The sequence below is a fragment of the Musca vetustissima genome, unplaced genomic scaffold (genome assembly GCF_032173495.1).
Source record: "Musca vetustissima isolate MV318-11 ecotype Yass unplaced genomic scaffold, APGP_CSIRO_Mvet_v1 utg57223, whole genome shotgun sequence".
NCBI lineage: Eukaryota > Metazoa > Arthropoda > Insecta > Diptera > Muscidae > Musca > Musca vetustissima.
The window spans coordinates 41,780-62,955 of NW_026886589.1; the positions used below are offsets into that span (position 1 = coordinate 41,780).

The 21,176-nt window shown below is 36.9% G+C and overlaps 1 protein-coding gene across 1 annotated transcript; it reads left to right on the plus strand.

Annotated features, from left to right (window-relative positions):
* Window positions 1–1,208: 1,208 nt before the first annotated feature.
* LOC133334090 (ceramide synthase 6-like) lies at window positions 1,209–19,435 on the plus strand. Its single transcript, XM_061542385.1, has 5 exons — window positions 1,209–1,393; window positions 13,941–14,061; window positions 16,538–16,759; window positions 19,038–19,259; window positions 19,313–19,435. Exons 1-5 carry the CDS (start codon window positions 1,209–1,211, stop codon window positions 19,430–19,432), a joined length of 870 nt encoding a protein of 289 aa, XP_061398369.1. The 3' UTR covers window positions 19,433–19,435.
* The last annotated feature ends 1,741 nt before the right edge of the window (window positions 19,436–21,176 follow it).

The following is a 21,176-nucleotide window of genomic DNA, read 5'->3' on the forward strand; positions in this document are numbered from 1 at the left end:
ATTCACCTCAATCTGCCATACCTTGTATTATTGTACCATGCAACAAACTGTGCATATTTGGCCCAAATCGGACATTCCAAACATGTTAAATAAAGTCCTATATTCATATAAAAATAATGGATTTCTTTTTCCTCAACCTAATATTATGCATCGTTAAATCGAACAAAGCCCATGGGGGAGTGTTCATGAACGTTACGTCAGTTACGTTTAGCTATTTCTAATTCGCAAGAACGTTTCCCAATATTGAATTATTTTTGTTTTGTTTTCTCTCTTCTCCTTTCCCATTCTCACTCAAATCGAAGAATAAGAAGAATAAATTGAATTTAGTTGATCGAGCGCGACATCATTCGAAAAAAAACCATCCAAAGAAAAGAACATAGTGCTAAGTCGACTGTGAAATAATAAGAAATAAAAACGTTGAATACCACCCATGTTTTTAATATTCAAACAGGAATATACACAGTTTGCCCCAGAGCAAGTAAAAGGTGTTTTTACAAAAGCAACGTACCAGTAAATTTTGCCCCAGAGTAACTGAAGAAATATTTTCGTCATAAAGTGCACCAACCGCTTTGACCAAGGGTATTCTAAACCGGCGTTCTCAACTTGAATTGTAGGTGAGTGAGTCAACACTTGCGAATGCGTATTTTTCTTCCTTTCTTCTTTCCCAACGATGGGTGTTAAACTTATATTTATATATAATATATTATAGTGGTAGGGAATTTCGAAATATTAATAATTTGGTAGTTTTTGCCACTGAACACAAGTTGTGCGTAGAATTCGAAGGAGGAAATCTCATTGAAATTTTGAGAGACTGCATGAGACTACATTGTATAAATATGCTTTGGATGAAAACTTAAAAATATAGTTAAACATATTTTTAAATAAAAATATACGTTGTCCATAAATAATTATCAAAACTATATATGTATATATATTGAATAACAAATCTTTTACAATTTGGAACTCTGCGTATGTGAACACAGGGTAGCATAGTATTCATAGATTATTATTATGTTGTCGTTGAGAACTGAGTAACCGTATACTCAAATATCAAATACTCGACTAATTCCAGTACTCTATTTTTTAACTCTAATATACATCTCTAATTTATTCTAGTCACGAATTGAGTTGTTGGAGTAAGCGATGAAATATTTAATTCCGTAGATTGCATTTTATGATTAGTGAAGTGTTTAAGCTGTTACCACGCCATGGAGGTCTTTAGAAAATTCAGTGATTCTTTTTGGTCGCCCAATGTTTGGCTTCCACCAAATGTTACATGGGCGGATATTGCTCCCGGCTCACGGCCTGACGTCCAGCATGCGAATTATAAGGATCTTATATGGCCTTTACCTTTGGCCGGAGTTATCATGCTAATACGATATTCTGTGGAAAGGTATTTACTATAAAAATTAGATGATAAGATAAACAAGTTTTATAATCTTTGTAAAATGTGTGTAAATCTACGGTTGAAGGTTAGCATAACTACAAACTTTATTGCATACATGAGGGCAAATAGTATGTTGCATGTTCTTACGGTTTGACACGCCCAATTCATTTTGAGTAGTCGAGATTGAATTTCTCAATACTATAAACAGTTCTTATATACCCAAGTATTGTAATAAACGTACTAATTGTACACTTTTAGAAGGAAAAGATACCACGCCCATTTTGGAAAAGTATAAGAAAAATAACTAAGTGTTTTTCATTGTACTTGGTGCAAATCTGAAATGATCAAATATATAACTGACTCAACTCATTTTAATTTATACGTACTCATTTTCTAAATGTATGTAATTTTTTAGTAGCTTAAATGATTTTTTTATTTCGGTCATTTAATAATTTTTATTATTACACTACGGAAAAATATTGAAAAGTATTGTGTTATTGCACATTACAGCATGTGTTTGTCATTATTTGATGTTTGACACACAGTATCGGCCAAAACTTAAGCACCCCTTCAGTACATTTTTTAAAATTATATTTTTTATGAAAACAGAGTTAAACAATTTGTTTTTATTTTTCTTATTATTTATATCTTTATTGCTAGCTGAAACCGTGGCGCTTCGCACCCCCTACTTTAGTTTTTAAAGAAAATTTGAAAGCACAACATGTGTGGAAGAACAAAACAATATATGTATGTAGGGGTGAGGGGGACACCTTTGAACGTTTCTTTTATATATAACTAGCAGACCCGGCAAACGTTGTTTTGCCTTATCAGAATTGCATCAATATGGGGTTGGTAAAAATTAACGAATTCATGGAAAATATATTTCAGAAACTATTTATCAAAAGGCACATATAAGTTGGACACCTAGAGCATCAAATGCGCAATTGTCTCCATGTAGAATTCAAATTTATATATATCGTTCATTTGCTGCAAGAGAGGCTTAACTAAATACCTGATTTTCGAGTTAATGATGCACGATTGTTCGCTATAATAGACCTCATGTTGTGTAAAAAAATTATATGTATTAGATTTTCAGCTTTGTGAATTAAAACAGTTTTATTTCTTTAGCAATTCAAATATTTTATTATTACACAACTTGTCTTCACTATGTATTACAAACGACTGACTGAAAATTTTCTTCATTCCAATATGGAAAAAACATAATTACAAAGCCTACTATTTTAAAAAATAAATTTTGGTAAATTATAAAATGTATGAAGATTACTGAACAATGTATTTTTGCATGGCAACAGAAATTCAATTCAAATTTTAAAACATAATATGTTTTCCCTATTAACAATTTAATTTATGTTTATCCAACACACCCCCTCAAAAATACATTGGTCATTACAAGTAATATATATATATATATATATTAAGATATATTAAATAGCGGTATCATAAAAATTACTACATAATGTGACAAGTTGTTATATCTGGGGAAAAACAAAAATATAGTCCAACATTTGTTGCAAGGATTAGGAAAACCCAGTAAAACCTAATCAAACCGAATAAAACAAGAAAAAAAATATTCATCAGCATTTAACCCGAGTTGACATCTAAAATCCAGAAATTTAGCAGCTGGCAGGGGTTTCGTCAGAACATTAGCTATCTGTTTATCTGCAGGAGTATACTCAATGGTAATTAGTTTATTTTCCACCTGTTCTCGGGAAAAATGATATTTAACATCAATATGTTTAGATCGTTTGTGGCTTGATGGCTTTTTGGCTATGATTATACAGCCTTGATTACTTCATATAATTTAATTGGTGCTTCTGAATCTATTTTGATACTACTCAATAATGATTTCAACCATATTGCTTCCCTTACTGCTTCAAACAAAGCCATATATTCAGCTTCTGTGGATGAAGCTGCAACAGAATTCTGCTTCCTTGTATTCCAACTAACAAGACAAGTTTCTAACATCTTAAGTATGAATCCGGTTGTACTTTTCCTATCAAGCTCACTTCCACCCTAATCAGAGTTCACATATCCAATAATCATGTCACTGTAACTAGAATTCCTTTTGTATACTAGTTTTAAATTAATAGTAGCTTTAAGATACCTCAACACTCGTTTAAGACATTGCCATAACTCTATGTTATTTTTATTGCTATAGCGACTCAGTATATTAATTGCATTACTTTTTATCAGAGTTAAGTTCTTCATAATTTGGTTTAGTGGACATGGGAGTACTTACTGGTTTACAGTCATCCATTTTAAATCTTTTGAGAATGTTTCTGATATATGCTGATTGATTCAAAAAAAAAAAAAATGTATCATCCTGTCTTTCTATATTTATGCCAATGAAATATTTGATATCAAGTAAATCTGTCATTTTGAATCTGTTCATTAAGTACTTTTTAAAATTAGCAATAGTTTTTGAATTAAATGTGGCAATTACCAAATCATCAACATACAATAATACATATACATTTTCAAGTATATCGCCCTTGTCAAGAATATATATGCAGCGATCCACTGATGAATTCGCAAACCCTATATCTTTCAATGCTTGATCGAATATTTCAAACCAACACCTTGCCGGCTGTTTCAGTCCATAAATGGACTTATTTAATTTACAGACTTTTCCGGTCTCACACACCAAACCCTGAGGAATTTTCATATAAATCTCCTCTTTTAATGTTCCATTTAAAAACGCCGTCTTAACATCCATATGGTGAACCTTTAAATTGTATTGGTTAGAAAAACTAACAAAAACCAAAAACTAGAAATTGTAGCCACTGGAGCAAAAGTTTAATCGTAATCAACCAAGTACTCTTGGGTAAAACCACGAGCAACTAGTCTTGCTTTGTATCTAACTGGGTTACCCATTTCATTATGTTTCAATGAAAAAACCCACTTACTGTCAACTATGTTCTTACCAACAGGGTTTGATACAACAGACCAAGTCTCGTTCTCAAAATGCGATCTAAGCTCATCATTAATCGCTTCTTCCCATTGTATCTTATCGCTCCTATTTTTAATTTCGTCAAAAGTACTTGGTATATCAGTATTAGTTTGGACACCCATCATACACTAATGAAATGGATCTTCACTTTCTTGGTATGAAACTGGTGGCTTTTCTCTTAGTCTCTTACTTCTTCTGATTTCAGTTGAAGGTTCCAAGTCAGACAACTGGCTGTTGTTTTCTTTTGTATTTTCAAATACAATGTCACCATTAGTATTTAGATCGACATTAGTTATCGTATCATTCATGTTGTATTCTCTTTCCTCACTATCATTCGGGAAAGTTTTCATCATTTCCGTACTATCATTCGGGAAAGTTCTTATAATTTCCGTACTTTCGTTCGGGAAAGTTCTCATCATTTCCGTACTATCATTCGGGATATTCCTCATCATTTCGGTACTCTCTTTCGGGATATTTAGCTTACTTCTAAGGTTATTTCGTTCTATTACTTTTTTAGCGGAATTTCTGGTATTTACAATATTTATCTCATCCACAATAACATCTCTTGCTATCAAAAAAGTTCCAGTTTCAACATCCAATACCTTATATTCATTTGGTTCATATCCAACAAGGATACCTTTTGATGACTTTTCATCAAATTTGCATATTCTCACTTTATTATGTACGTACACCGTTGAACCAAACACTTTCAAGTATTTTAAATTTCATAAGGTGTTTTCGTCTCTTTTCCAACGCTTTACTTGGAATTCGGTTTATTAAATATGTTGCTGTTAGAACAGCCTCTCCCCAAAAACTCTTGTCTAATTTAGCTCCACTCACCATAGCACGAGCTTTTTCAGATATAGACCTGATCATGCGTTCGGACACACCATTTAATTGAGGGGTATATGGAACTGTCAAATGGTAGCTTATCCCTTTTTGAATACAATAATCCTTCATTTCAGAAGATAGATATTCTCTACTGTTATCTATGTATAGATTGGCAATTTTTAAATTGAAATGGGATTCGCTTTTAGCAACAAAATCTTTAAGAACAGAAAATACATCTGATTTATGTGTCAATAAATATGTCACACAGTAATGTGTATATTGGTTAGCAAAAATGACATAGTAGTTCCTTCCATCAATTGTCGAAGGCGTTATTGGACACAAACATTCGAGTGAACAATAAATAAAGGCCTTCTTATACGATGTTTATCTTTATGTTTATTAAATGATAGCCTACTTTGCTTGTAAAGTTCTGGACGTATATACACTTGCAACAATATCAAAATTTACAGTTGGTATATTATTGTTATATTTACCATCCATAACAACATGCCCACTTTTTGTGACCACAACACCCCCTGGATTAAATTCAACAGTTAATCCCGCATCTTGCATTCTTTTCACAGACAGTAAATTTTGAGGCACGTCTTTGCAATATAAGACGTCTTCTAAAGTGATATGTTCTTGATTATTGCTCCGCAGTTTTACTATACCCATCTTGGTTGCATATATAGGTTAGGTTAGGGATGTACGGCTGTTATAACAGCCGTCCACTCGGAAACTATGTCCATTGTGATCATCCTTTATGTATAGGTATACCTATAAAGAGAAGAAGAAAAAATAGTGGAAGAGTAGAGAGAGAAATAGTGAGAAAGAGGAAGCGGAAGAGACATTATTTTAGCCAAGTCAATTTTTTGACAAAGCCTAGAATTTGGTTAGGGTCTATTTTGGAGAAGAAGACTAGATTATCAATTTCATAGCATCCAAACTGTTTATGTCTTCTGCTGATCAGCGATGGAATTTTGCAGAGGATGTGCTCAATTGTTTCCACTTCTTCTTCGTCCTCACATAGACGACAGTAATCCTCTCCACTGGAGTCCCACTTAGAAGTGAGAGATCTAACTTTGCAGTGACCAGTAATGATCCCCACAACGATTTTGATCTCCCTCTTGCTGTGATCCAGCAGCGAAGACGTTCTTTTACGAGAGAATTCTGGCCAGATAGATTTAGAGGTTCTGCAAGCAGGTTCCCTCAGCCATCTGTTGCCGACTACCTCGCAATGGAACGCGCAGATTCTGCCAATGAAATAGCTAATAGGGGGTTTCACAGATCTCTCAATCAGAAGACTGGACGACTGTGACCCCCCTCGAGCAAGCTCGTCGGCTATTTCATTCCCTTCAATATCATTGTGTCCTGGAACCCAGCATAGCCCAACTATCTGTCGTATATCATTCAGAGCGGTCTTACAATCATGAACTGCTTTCGAGTTTATAGTATGCGACTTCACCGCTTTCAGGGCCGCCTGACTATCTACGTAAATAGTCACCGGTCCCGTAATGTCGGTATTAAGTGCTTTTACTATCTCGGCCGCTTTCGTGATTGCAAGAATCTGCTTGAAAAACGCTACAATCATTGTTGAGTTTATATGAGTTCTGTATACCTAATTCCCTGCAGTAGACGCCTGCGCCAGTGCCTTCCTCCATCTTGGACCCGTCTGTGAAGATTGACAGACCTGGTAGAGGTAGGGAGCCACTAGTCCAGGATTCCCTACTAGGAAATTCAACTTTTATGTCATTAAAGTCCCTATGAGGGGGAATATAATCACTGATATGACTATCCCCCCTAAAAAGGCCATAATCTGGCGTTATGTTTAGGATGCTGGCATGACCATAGTTCAGCGATTTCAAGGCATCTGTTTCCCGGAGTCTCAGGGCACACCTGGCCGCCTGGAATTTGATCAGAATATCCAAAGGTTGGAGGTTCAAGATTGCATTCAAGGCTGCCTGCGGTGTGCTTCTTAATGCTCCGGTGATCAGAATCGAAGCCGATCGCTGTACTAGGCTCAGTTTTGCCAGCAGCTTCTTTTTATTCACCCCCTGCCACCAAACAAGACATCCATAAGTAAGTATGGGTAAGACGATCGTCGTATACAGCCAGTGTATAATTCCGGGTCTCAATCCCCAACTCTTGCCTATGGAGTTCTTGCATGAATAGAGTGCCAGCAATCCCTTCTTGGAGCGTTCCTCGACATTCCTATTCCACAGTAACTTGCGGTCTAGGACAGTACCGAGATATTTAGCTTCATCAGAAAGGGTTAAAGTCACTCCACCAAGTGATGGCAGGCGGAAACTAGGAATTTTGTATTTCCTAGTGAAGAGCACCAATTCGGTTTTAGTGGGGTTTACACCAAGACCTTTGGTGCAAGGCCAATTTGACAGGGTTGAAAGCGCACCCTCCAGGATGTCTGATATTGTCGTTATAAACTTACCCCCAACCAACAAGACTACATCATCGGCATAGGCTACAACCTTTATCCTGAGATGATTGAATTTCATAAGTATCTCATTTATCACCAGAAGCCAGAAAGGGGGGAAAGTACTCCTCCCTGAGGTGTGCCTCTGTTGACAGATTTCCTCACGAAACTCTCTCCTAAGGATGAGTTGATAATTCTGCTTTCCAGGATTCTATCAATCCATTCCGTAAGGAGTGAGGGGATACCTATGTCTATAAGAGCAGAATGGATTGCCTCTAGCTTCACATTGTTGAAAGCTCCTTCGATATCGAGGAATGCTGCCAACGTGTAGCCAGAGGACTCCATATTCTTCTCGATACATCCAACCACCTCATGCAGAGCTGTATCCACTGATCTGCCTTTGATGTAGGCATGCTGGGATTTACTAAGTTTATTACGGTCGATGGTATTTCTAATTTCTGAGTCTAGTAACCTTTCTAAAGTTTTTAATTGAAAGGAAGAAAGGCTAATCGGTCTATAGTCTTTAGGTAACGTATGACTCGGCTTTCGGGATGAAGGTCACGGTAACCTCTTTCCATAGACTTGGTATGTACGACAGAAGTAAACAAGCCCTAAAAATGTCCTGCAGAAATGATATTACTCGTTCATCTGCATGTTGCAGCATGGCCGGTATTATACCATCTGGACCAGGGGATTTATAGGGTTGAAAACTGTTTATCGCCCATATCAGTTTTGGATATCTTATAGTGTCTTCTATCATCTTCTCCTCTTCCCTCGTCCGAACTGTAGGCTGATGCAAACACTGCGCATCTTCCCTATAGTCCTTACAACCAGGAAAGTGGGTTGATGATAGAAGATCGAGAGTCTCACTACCAGAGTTTGTCCACGTACCATCACTTCGCTTAATACTTCCTATGGATTTTGGATCCTTAGACAGTACTCTGCGGAATCTGGCCGCTTCGTTGACTCCTTCGATCGACTCACTATAGCAGACCCAAGACTCACGTTTAGCTTTCTTGATTTCGCCTTTGTACCTATTGAATTGTCTTTTATAAACATCCCAATCTGTACTGAGCTTTGTCTTACTAGCTCTATTATAAGCTTTCCTTGCAGCCTTCCGCAAGGTTGCAAGGTCTTGTGACCACCATACCGGCTGAGATTTCTTCCCAGGGTATGTTAGAGGACAAGAAGCCTTCAGAAGAGTGGCCGTGACATTTTTCACAGCTAATTCAACATCCTCAGTCGTTTTGAGATCATTACGATCCCGAAAAGAGACTGCTGTTTTGGCTTTGAATTTGTCCCAGTTCGTCTTCCGAGGATTCCTATAGGGTTTCTGTTTAGGTAGGAATCTGGAAGGATATGAGTCTATGATCCGAAAAGGAACATTTCTCAGACACCTCCCAGTTTACGACCCCAGAGTCGTCCATATTTGTGAGGGTTATGTCGATGACTTCACCTCTCACCCTATTAACAAAAGTTGGTGTATTGCCTCTATTGCAAATTCTAAGATTATAGCTAAGTATAAACTCGAAAATGGACTCACCTCTTGTATTTGTGTTGCTGCTTCCCCAATGGAAGTGATGTGCGTTGGCGTCACATCCGATGATGATATCACCAACTCTGCCCATCTCCTCCAATAGGCGGCATACCACAGTACCGGGTGGGTCAGGAGCCTCATAGGGAAGATAGACGGCATAGACTATCAGTGGCTTCGTGGTACCTCTGTCTAGTCTTGCTGTCGTCATATCTCCATTGCTGAAATTAGAATGAAGCATTAAATTTAACTCCTTTTTAGCAAGAATACACGTTCTCACCTTCTCTCCATTGGAGGTAGACAAAAGCGTGTATTTTGTGTCGCCCAGTCCAGTCACCTTGCCTTTGTACAGGTAAGGTTCCTGAATGAGCGCCACGTCGATGTTTGAGGAAGAGACGGTGAGTAGCAGTTCAGCAGCTGCTGCTCTACAGTGATGCAGATTAATCTGAATCACGTTAAGCGCTTGCTGCTGCCTGCTTATTGTTTTGGAGTTGTGAGGCGGAAACAAAGTTTCCCCATTCCACAAACAAGCTCACCCTTGTTCTTCCTCAAATACTCCTCTCCCGCAGAATCAGTAGCGAACTTCGCTACTACACCGCCGTTCCTTTCAAACGAGGCGAGGATTCTCCACCTCCTCGTCTGAAGGCCGTCGATCTGCTTCTCCAATAACCTCAGTGTCTTCTCCAGCCCCTTGAAAGGTTTTGGGATAAACACCGAGGTTACCATACCGCTCGGTATCTCTCGGACCGCTACAGCTGCCAGACGACCACCCTCCCAAAGGGGGCCCAAGCTGTTGATTGACTTCTTAAGAAATCTGAAGTCTTCTTAGTGCGACAATCAACAACCTTTACCCCTTTGTAAGAGGAAGTCAGGCCAAACCGCAGGCTCTCTCGATCAACCGCGTCGGACAGGAAGAGGTCCTTCAGATAGCTGTCGACCAGCTGCCATCTATCCTCACTGATAAACCCGTCGGGGTCAGCTCGGTCGATGATCGCTACCCGCAGATCTTCCGGAACCTCTTTCGGATCAGCAGAGTCGCTTTGCTCCGTTGTAGGTGTCTGGGCTACCTGTTTCGAGACAGCGTGTTTGGTTTTCACCCCACAATCGCTGCTCTTGGCAGGTTTCTCCTTCGACGCTACCACCGAAGCAAAGGAAGCAGAGCTCTGTACGGCCGGCGACTGCGTGGGCCTCTTTGCAGCAGGTTGTTGCTCCTCCGAGGACCTCATTCTCTTAACAGCCGTGGGCTGAGGCCGAGATTTGGCGCCCGGGGTAGCAGCTACTGCAGAGGTATGCCCAGCAGACGCAGGCACCTGCTTCACGTTCGCTACCTTCTGCTTGTCCACTAACGACTGCCCAATTGTCACCGCCTTGGCTGTCAGCTTTGGCAATTCGGCAGAAGGTGGATTGACAGAGGGCGGTTGTGCCTTGTCGGTCATCTTAGAGGCCTTCTTACGGGCTCTCTTTCCAGCCGATTTCGACAGTTCCCTGCCTTCTGTCTTTGTGGATTCTGATGTCTGAGACGTCTCAGTACTCAGTTTACCCTTAGGGGGTACTGAGGGCTTAGACGTCTCAGGCATCAGCTTCCTGGATGTACCGGAGCCATCAGCAGGTTTCTCCTTCTTAGAAGGGACTACCGCTGTGGTCCTAGAACTGGGTCGGGGGATCCTATCAATCGAGAAGTCCCTCTCAATATCATCAGGATAGTTCCTAGAGAACTTCCTAATGAGTTTGAGGTTCCTCTTGATTAACAGGAACTCCTTCCCCGTGATGGAGTCGCTATCCCGTCCAATGTATCGTTTGCAGAAATTTACTGCTCTCCGATACATTTTCTTGGCAGCGGGTTATTAAAAGTCGGCTCCATAAAAAGTGCTGTGTGTGAGGATTTGAGGTCGACCATGGCATAGCCTCTTACCATGGCAAGGACTTCGCAACTAAGCCTGAAACACTTGTTGAGGCGCCCAGGTATCAACAAGGCTCCGTTCGAATACAGTCGGTACCCTGACTGCAAACCGTGGAACGCTGATAGGCACGAGGTCGCATGACACCCCAGCGTTAGGGGGGACACTTTAGGAAGGTAGTGTCCCAAACCTTGAATGGATATATGAGAGGGGGCGCCATTCTCGCCTCGTCGGCTCAGGGATCACTGGCACTCGGTCATTTCCTCCGAGACTCTCCCCCTGAGCCCGCTGATTGTCCGCGACTGTTTATTGGTTATTAACAGTTACCCAACGAATGGTGTTGGGCATCCCACTATCCGCAACATGTGGACGCGTCCGTTAGCATTCAGCTTTGCTTCCCGTAGGCGGATTGCATATATATACTAACTGTTTGGCAATTCCAATCTGGGAGTCTTCATGGAAATACAATCCGTAAACAGATTGGAATAATTTATTACGTGATCTGTGGCACCGGAGTCCAAAAGAAATGAAATATTTCCCGTTGATGTGGTGTTAGTGTGTTGCCTTATCATGAATGCGAATCCGTTTTCAGCCTCGGCCGTTGCAGTTTGGACCGTTTCACCATTATTTCGAATTTTCTCATTCAATAGTTTTTTGTAACCATAGCAATCCTTTTTAATATGTCCTTTTTTACCACAATAATGACACTTAGCTGTGGTTTTAAAATCATTTTTATACGATTAAAATTTGCTTTTATTTTTAAATTTATGTAAAAAGTCTTTGTAAGTGTTTCTTTTATTGCTAACCACTGCTTGTAAGACTTTTGTGCTGGTGTATCGGTTATCATTCCTTAATTTTATTTCGCGATCCAGTAATCGAGTTTTCACAAATGCCAATGTTAAATTATCTTCAGATAGTGTCTCTATAGCTGTTATAAATAACACCATCATAAGCTGAAGGTAATGTCAGTAGCAAATGTGATATCTTGTCTTACTTGCTTTGTCTTACTAGCTCTATTGTAAGCTTTCCTTGCAGCCTTCCGCAAGGTTGCAAGGTTTAATGACAACCATACCGACTGAAATTTTTTCCCGGGGTATGTTAGGGGACAAGAAGCCTCATAGATCTTCAGAAGAGTGGCCGTGACATTATTCACAGCTAATTCAACATCCTCAACCGTTTTTAGATCTTTATGATCCAGGGTCGAGACTGCTGTTTTAGCTTTGAATTTGTTTCAATTTATCTTCCGAGGATTCCTATAAGGCTTCTATTTTCCTCTGTAGCTAGGAATTTGTATCAGTCTGTGATCGGAAAAGGAGCATTTCTCAGACACCTCCCAGTTCATAACCTCGGAGTTGTCCATGTTTGTGAGGGTTATGTCAATGACTTCACCTCTCACCCTATTTACAAACGTTGTTGTGTTGCCCTTATTACAAATTCTATAATTATAGCTAAGTATAAACTTAAAAATGGACTCACCTCTCGTGTTGGTGTTACTGCTTCCCCAGTGGAAGTGATGTGCGTTGGCGTCACATCCGATGATGATATCACCAATTTTGCCCATCTCCTCCATTAAGCGGCACACTTCCATACCGGGCGGGTCAGGTGCCTCGTAGGGGAGATAGACGGCAGATACTATCAGGGGCTTTGAGGTACCCCTATCCAGCCTGACTGTCGTCATATCTCCATTGCTGCAAGCATTAAATATAGGTCTTTTTTTTTGCAAGAATACACGTTCTTAGCGCTTGCTGCTGTCCGCTTATTGTTTTGGATTTGGGAGGCGGAAATAGAGTTTCCCCATTCCATAACACAAATCACTCTTATTCATCCTCAAATATTGCTCTCCCGCAGAATCGGTAGCGAACTTCGCGACAACACCGCCGTTCCTTTCAAATGAGGCGAGGATTCTCCACCTCCTCATCTGAAGGCCGTCATTCTGCTTTTCCAATAACCTTAGTGTGTTCTCCAGCCCGTTAAAAAGTGGTGGGATCCATACAGAGGTTACCATACCACTTGGTATCTCTTGGACCGCTACAGCTGCCAGTCTGCTACCTTCCCAAAGAGGGTCCAGGTTGTTAATTGCCTTCTTAAGAAAGTCCGCAGTCTCCTTAGTGTGACAACAACCTTGACCCCTTTGTATAAGGAGGTCTGGCCAAACCGTAGGCTCTGTCGATCAACCTCATCGGATAGGAAGAGGTCCTTCAAATGGCTGTCGACCAGCAACCATTTATCCTCTCTGATGATCCCGTCAGGGTCAGCTCGGTCCATAATTACTACTCGCAGATCTTTCGGAACCTCTTTTGGAGCAGCAGAGTCGCTGAGCGTCGTTGTAGGTTTATGGGCTACCTGCTTCGAGACAGCGTGTTTGGCTTCCACCATACAATCACCGCTCTTGGCAGGATTCTCCTTCGACGCAAACGAAGCAGAGCTTTGTACAGTCGACGACTGCGTGGGTCTCTTTGCAGCAGAACCTCATTCCCTTGACAGCCGCCAGCTCGCTTTTCATTAACGAAAATGTTCACACAAAATGTCATCACATTCTCGCTGTAGGGTAACATGTTTGAAGAAATTTTAGCAGGTAAATCTGTAACTTTACGGTGTTTTTTATTTTAGAGCTATCATTTTAAACACTGCATATGTTATTCAGTTCTGAAATTACTAAAAATGCGTGGAGTGAAAGTTTTTGATTTTGTAAGTAACCCAGATAGTGTGCACGTTTATGTAAATAATTAAAAAAAAAAGAATTTTTTAATATTCTAACACACACTCAAAATATAAACATTACATTATACCATGGGTATTAAGTGTTTAATGTTTTATAAAGTTATAAGCTATTTCGACTGTACGATTTTTTTAGTATATTGCATTTTGTTTAATACAATTTATTGCAGATTCTGGGTATCACCAGTCGGCGTATCTCTCGGCATCAAAAGTACCAGACCAAAAAAGGCAGCAAATATTCCAGCACTGGAGAGTGCATATTCCAAATCAAGTCGACTAGATCATAAAAAGGTGAGTTTCTGTGTTATTTTAATGTGATTTAAATTTGTAATTATATATTATATATGTATATGAAATTAAAATACAGATCGATGATACCGGAAACCTTTTTTCTACAGTACGTAATTAAAAAATGGGAAACGAAATATAATAATATACAACTTGACAGATTGTATCTCATGTTATGAGCGTGAAGATAAATTGGGCTTCAGAATATATATAGTTTATGTCCGAAATAAATTTCGGATATTTTAAATTTTTTTACTTTATTTAAATTCTAAATTTTCTGGTAATTGATATGGTCCATCATTTTGGCCCACTGTCCCGAAATTTCAAAACCTGGGACTAAGCGAATACCCACGATTGAAAGGTCACTTCATGGGCTTTCAGAATATATATATATATATATATATATGTGTGGGAAATCAGTTTCAGATATTGACATTTTTTTGACTTTTTGTTAAATTGTAAATTTTTTTGTAGAACAGGTAAAAATTGTATCATTTCATCTTCAGACGTCACTCAAAACCACAGAACTTTTTGGTACCTGTCGCTTTGTCACACATTATGAGATTTATGGTATTTCAGGTGGATGCTATAAATTGGAATAAAATAGAAATATTAAACAAAGTTTAATTTGGTTGTCTCAAACTGAATTAAGTGCAACACGAGTATGATAAATAACATCTAATTACAAATAGTAATATAACTAGTGTTATTTCAAGCTGATACATTTGAACATATTTGTATACTGTATATGGGCAATATTGCCAATTTTTTAATATTCCTATTTACAAAATCAGCTTTTTTGTTTTTGTGGCACATCAATGATTTTTGGTACACATATAGAGAAAAATGTTCTGACTCCGAAACCGTTCGCGATCAAATTTTTGGTTGATGCGCGTAAAAGTTATCGAGGTTTTAATTTTGGGCATAAGAAAAAAATCTTAAAATTACGCCGTTTATTACATTTCTAAATCACAGCGACAATAAAACAATATATTGAGGAAAAATATTTGTTTTTGGTTCGAAAAAATAATGTCATCATATTTATTTTTTTAATTTTTTATACAAGAAAATTCAGAAAAAAATTTTGGGGTTATTCTGCTATTTTACCCGAATTTCGCCGAAAAGTTGGCATATACATATATTAATAATCAATTTTTGTGTGTAAGTATACGCCTTGCGGATTATATCAAGACCCTTCCGATAAATCTTAGAATTCTATAAATAGGAATAAATCTTAAAATAAAATAATATTATGAAATATACATTTTAAATTGCGTGTAAATCGCGTAATTCTCAAAATCATTTGATGCGCATGCGGTTTCCAGGAAGTACTGGAGTTTATCTTCCAATCCATATATATTTTGCAAAATTTCATTTGACGGCTAAGATGTGCTACACGTTACATCGAAGTACCCAAAAAATCGTAAAACGCGAATAATTTCCGAAAACTCCATATGCCATTAACGCGCATCCGATTTCGGTGTGCACCCTAAAAAAATACATCGATCTATACCGATTTCAATGTGGTCCATTAAGAACCATGGATGTGCCAGCACAATCTATTTTTGAGATAAATTGCGTACATCTCTCTTTCGGCTGAAGGTTTTAAAGTTCTCTTTTCGAAAAAGATCAAAATCCGTATGAGGTCATTTATTGAACAGAAAACGCAAATAAATCTGCGATATTTTCAAAAACATTTTTTTGCCAAATTTCGTGTTTTTGGAAGGTCAGTTCCCGCCGTTCTAGTAGATGGATTTTCACGAAAAAGATTTTATATCATCCGAAACGTAGAAAACCTTATTGATCGCGGGTACCCATATCATTCAGTTGACAGATCTAAAAATTTGCCCCGAAAAATAGGTTTTTTTAGAAATTTGATCGCACAAAATTCGCACCTTCGGATGAGTATTACTCTGAAGCTGTGCATACTACATACACATAATACATATCAAATTACGCAGATTCGCGACTACAATAATCGTATAATCGATTTTTATAAATTCCTGTTGGCGTATTAAAGATAGAAGTAAAATTAAAAAAACACTCAAAATCGAGCTTCAAAATGTCAGCATCATTTAAAGGTAGATGCAGTTAAAATTTTGAAAAATGATACAAAGGGGGTGTAGTCCCCATTTTGTTGGCTTCTAGTTTTATTTTGACACTAAGGCCGTGCAATGAGTGGCTTAGTCACAAATCAATAGAGAACATAAAAAAACTGGTTTGCCTCAACCTGTTTTTACACATTTTTTACATTAAAGTAGACACAGCTTCCACCAAAATAAGGTTTGGAGGTCAATATCATGAACAGTTTGCAACGACAGATCAATTAACCCAAAACTATTCACTTTTTTTCATATACTTAAGTAGTTTCCGAGTTATAAAGGGGTGAACCTCCGCTTCAGCTATGTTAAAAAATTGGCAATATTGCCCATATATACTTTTTTGTGCTTATATTAATAATTTATTTTTATTTTTTCAGATTTTATCATTAGCAAAGCACATAGACATGACTGAGCGTCAGATCGAACGTTGGTGGCGTTTAAGACGAGCGCAAGACAAGCCATCTACATTGACAAAATTTTGTGAAAATACTTGGAGATGTATATATTATACATATAGCTTTATATTTGGAATCATAGTTTTATGGGATAAGCCCTGGTTTTGGGATGTTAAGAACTGTTGGTATGGATATCCACATCAGGTATGTTCTACGTAATTTTAATATATCGTCCAATTTTTACACACCAAAATATAACCGATGCTGCAAAGCGTTCAACAACTGAAATTTAACGAAATCCTTTTTTACGAACGTTCTCATCCTTACCGATCGTGGGGGCTTCCTTCCTTTTACTTAGTATGCGTGAATGCCAGCTACAGTATTATATATTTCATCAGCAGTGTTATGATTTATTTGTCATTAAATTACTCCCAGCAAGCATTTTCTATCCAAAACATATCCAAAAAGTTACTACCAGGCAACCTTAAATATTATCGCCTTAGTTACTTTCAACTTTCACTAAGAAGATACGTTTAAGATGTGACGAATGCGTGTTTCATTTCTTAAATAACCATATTACCCATATAGCCTGGTAGTGAGTTTTTGATATCCAAAGTAAAATACTTGTATGAATAATGAGTAATTGCAATAACAGTAATGAATAACCTATATTTTGCAAAAAATGTCAACATTTAACGCCAAACAAACATAATATTGATGTTAAGGTTAATACTAAGTAAAACTAAAAACATTATTTAGTTAAATTATAATAATAGTTAAATTTTCAACAATTTTATTGATTTACAGTCTTCGGTTGTTTTTTTGTGTATTCTATCCCGAGCGTGTAAAATATGTTGTTGACAAACTTTGTTTAGGCCCAACCACAACGTATGGAGAAATTTAAGATGGTACATATCTGTAAAAATTAATGTTTTAATTTCAAATTAACACAAAAGTAAGTCAGCTTACTTTTGTCTTATTATACTATATTTAGTAAATCACTGAAAACTGGGTTTTTGCATAGTTCCACGCCATGTCATTTCAATTGCTATTTGATCACTTATAACAACTTATTATTACCAATTGTTCCCGAACTTCACTTTCTATTAGAAGTTTGGGATCAAAATTTTTAAAATCGTCGAAAACATAAAATGGTAGCGATGACAACAATTGCAATTCTTTTTCTAGGGAAGTGGGCATTTTGACAGTCTTTTAACCCATAATGAGGATATGATCCCCCTAAAATACTATGAATGTATACTTCGTTTGGAGTTCCTTTTAATGTCCTGCAGTTTTTAGATACATTGATTCCTTCTTCTCTTAACATGACCAAGAGCTTATTATGCGTTACGATTTACAAAATTTTGGACTGCCCATTCCGATAATTTTTTCGAAAATGATTAATTTTTTTTTAAGTTGTGCATTCAGTTTTTCTTCGCCATCATATTCACTTTCACTATTTTCACATTAAAATCATCAAGTTCAAAAATATAAGTTCAAAAACATCATTGCCTTTTGATGTTCTAATTTGCTCAATACGCATTACCTTTTGTGGTGGATGTTGCATTCTGTTGACTTTGGGAAAAAGGTTGAAAATAATCCAGATGCCTCCCTCTTGCTTCTCAATTCAATTATATTTTTCCGCGCATATTTATATTATTTGATACAGCAATGAAAAAGGTTTCAGGGCGAAGATTTTTTATAATGAAAATGTAGTATTATCCACAAATTTTTATTCGATGACAAATATTTATATAACGACAGTTAAATTATTTTCCATCTAGTTTCATTTAACTAAGTAGTTACTACAGACGATCGAAATTGGATAACAATTCATTTGTTATTGTAAAATTACGAAGTATCACCCTTTTACAAAAAATAAGTGTCGAAGTAGATAATTATTTGAAGATGGAGTTAGAAACTCACTTCCAAATCCTTCGCAGGGAGCTATGTCAAATACCCTCACGAGCTTTTTTATTGGCGCCCAACGCTTGCTTCAACACCATTTTGTAAAATGTGTGACATTTATTTTTGCTATTTTTCCAAATCTGCAGATGTTTTTATTTTCAACGCAAGTTTTAGCGTTTTCGATTCGATTACCTACATTAAAAAGTAGACAAGTTTGTGATTATTAAAAATATTAAATAGTAATACATCCTCGGATTTCCATATTGCGTCTATTAGAGGTAGTAGATATTATTAATTGTTTTATAAAGGTTTTTACAAATTATTCAGTGGATGAATTTCTTACTAAAATATGTAATAATTTTAGTTGTTTTTGAATATAGATTTCACAACTGATTTTCTATTCCATCTCAAAACTCACCATGATGTGGATCATGGAAGAATATCACTCCGACGAATATTTCAAGGTGTTGCGAATGGAAAAACTAATTTAATAGCAATGGACCTTATTAATTTTATGTTATTTATATTCTATGCTTATATTGAATATACATTTAATTGATTTTAAATGTTTAAGTCTGTTTCAGGTGATATCTGGTGGTATTACATGATTTCAATGGCTTTCTATTGGTCCTTAACGGTGACTCAATTTTTCGACGTAAAGCGAAAAGACTTTTGGCAAATGTTCGTTCATCACATGGTAACATTACTTTTGATGTCCTTAAGCTGGATTTGCAATTTGCACCGAGTTGGATCTTTGGTTCTAGTTATTCATGACTGTGCTGACATTTTCCTAGAAGTATGGCTATATTTATTAATTATAAGATACGTATTAAATGATTTCTATTCTAGGCTGCTAAATTGACGAAGTATGCAAATTATCAAAAAATATGTGATATAATTTTTGCAATTTTTACCGTTGTGTGGATAGTGACACGACTGGGCTTCTACCCTCGCATAATTTACAGGTAACATATTTATAGGACATTGGCCGTTTTTATTATTATATTATATTATATTATATTATATTATATTATATTATATTATATTATATTATATTATATTATATTATATTTTTTATTATATTATATTATATTATTTTTCTCTTATTAACAATAATATTTTTAGTATGTATTCTAATTATAATATATTTCCAAATTTTATGAAATTACTATAAATTATACATAACATGAACCTATGAAAATATATATGTGGTCCACATTGGCTCGTATGTGGTGTGTTAAGGTTGGGTTTGTGGAATTTATCAATCAGTATTGGTGTGTGGAATTAGGGTTCCTGATGGATTGTGATGGAGAAGTAGGAAAGGGTTTGTGGAATATCGTCCTAGAAAATATACTAAACCGTATTATTTGGCATTTTTTGGTATTGGGTGAACGAATAAAGCTAGAATCTTGAAATTTGGTATGAGGTTTACTAGATATTCGTACTAAATGCTACCAAAATTCGTACTTTTTGATGGGTGAATGTATAAATCTTAAACTCCCAAAATGGGCATTAGATCATTGTTGGTGTGCATGGATGTAATAGAAAGTGGCTCTGAAAATAAGTACTAAAGATATTATATACTCTTTAGTACTTATTTTCAGAGACTTTTTAAAAGCAAACGAATACTTATAAATGGTACCAATATTAGTAAATATTGGTAGAACTTTAAATCTTGGTGTGCGGTTCTTTATAGGTGTTATGATTGAGTTATAAGTGAGACAGGTATAAATGTAAACTGGAGGTGCTAAAAAATCTTATCCTTGCAACGCATTAAATTATGTAAGGGAGTAACATGTCAATTTAAAAAGATTTGGCACATGTATGGAATTGTATGGACTTATAACATATTTAAGCCATTTGGATTATTAAATGAAAACGCAGTAAATTATATATGCTATATTTAAATTTAAACAGTTTTTGCAATACATGAAAACTTGACCTAGACTCAACTTTGTGTCATTTACAAATGTTCGGAACGTAGGGAGCTTGCTGTGCCATTTGCATAAAATTGGACGATTATTTATATGGGAGGAAATTCTTTCCAAAATTGTATGAAAATTCAAAAATTATATAAAATTTTGTACTATGGTTTTTTGGAATTTTGGTGTAAAGTTGAAACGATTAAAATTTCATATCGGATCACTGTTGACGTAGAAATTTTAAGTCGTTTTTGATAGGTTAGGTTAGGTTTGGGGATGTGCAGTCACATGTGTGACTACAACACTCTGAGACCGGTTAGGTCCGTTGTGATCATCCACAAGAAGAGATACAGCGAAGAGAAGAGACCAAAGACAGATCTGTGGGGGGAGAAGATTAGTAAATTAATGAAGGTCGATGGCCCATGAGTCAGACAGAAAAAGCGTTACGTGCCAAGGTTGTATGCTCCTAACCACTTTATATTTCTAATTATGCTGTAGATTGGAGCAGGTTCGGTTGTTGAGAAGAAGCTGAGATTCGGTAGAAAATGAGAACCCATTAGTCTGTGTCGCTTGTAAGCCAGGGGTGAGCAATGACACAGGAGATGCTCAATTGTCTCCGTCTCCTCCTCGTCAACACAGAGTCTACAGTAATCAGTTGCATCAAGATCCCATTTACTAGTAAAAGCCCTGATGTTGCAGTGACCAGTGATGATTCCCGTCATCACTCTAATTTCAGCTTTGCTCAGGTTCAATAGTGAGTGCGTTCTTTTGGTAGACAGAGTCGGCCAAAT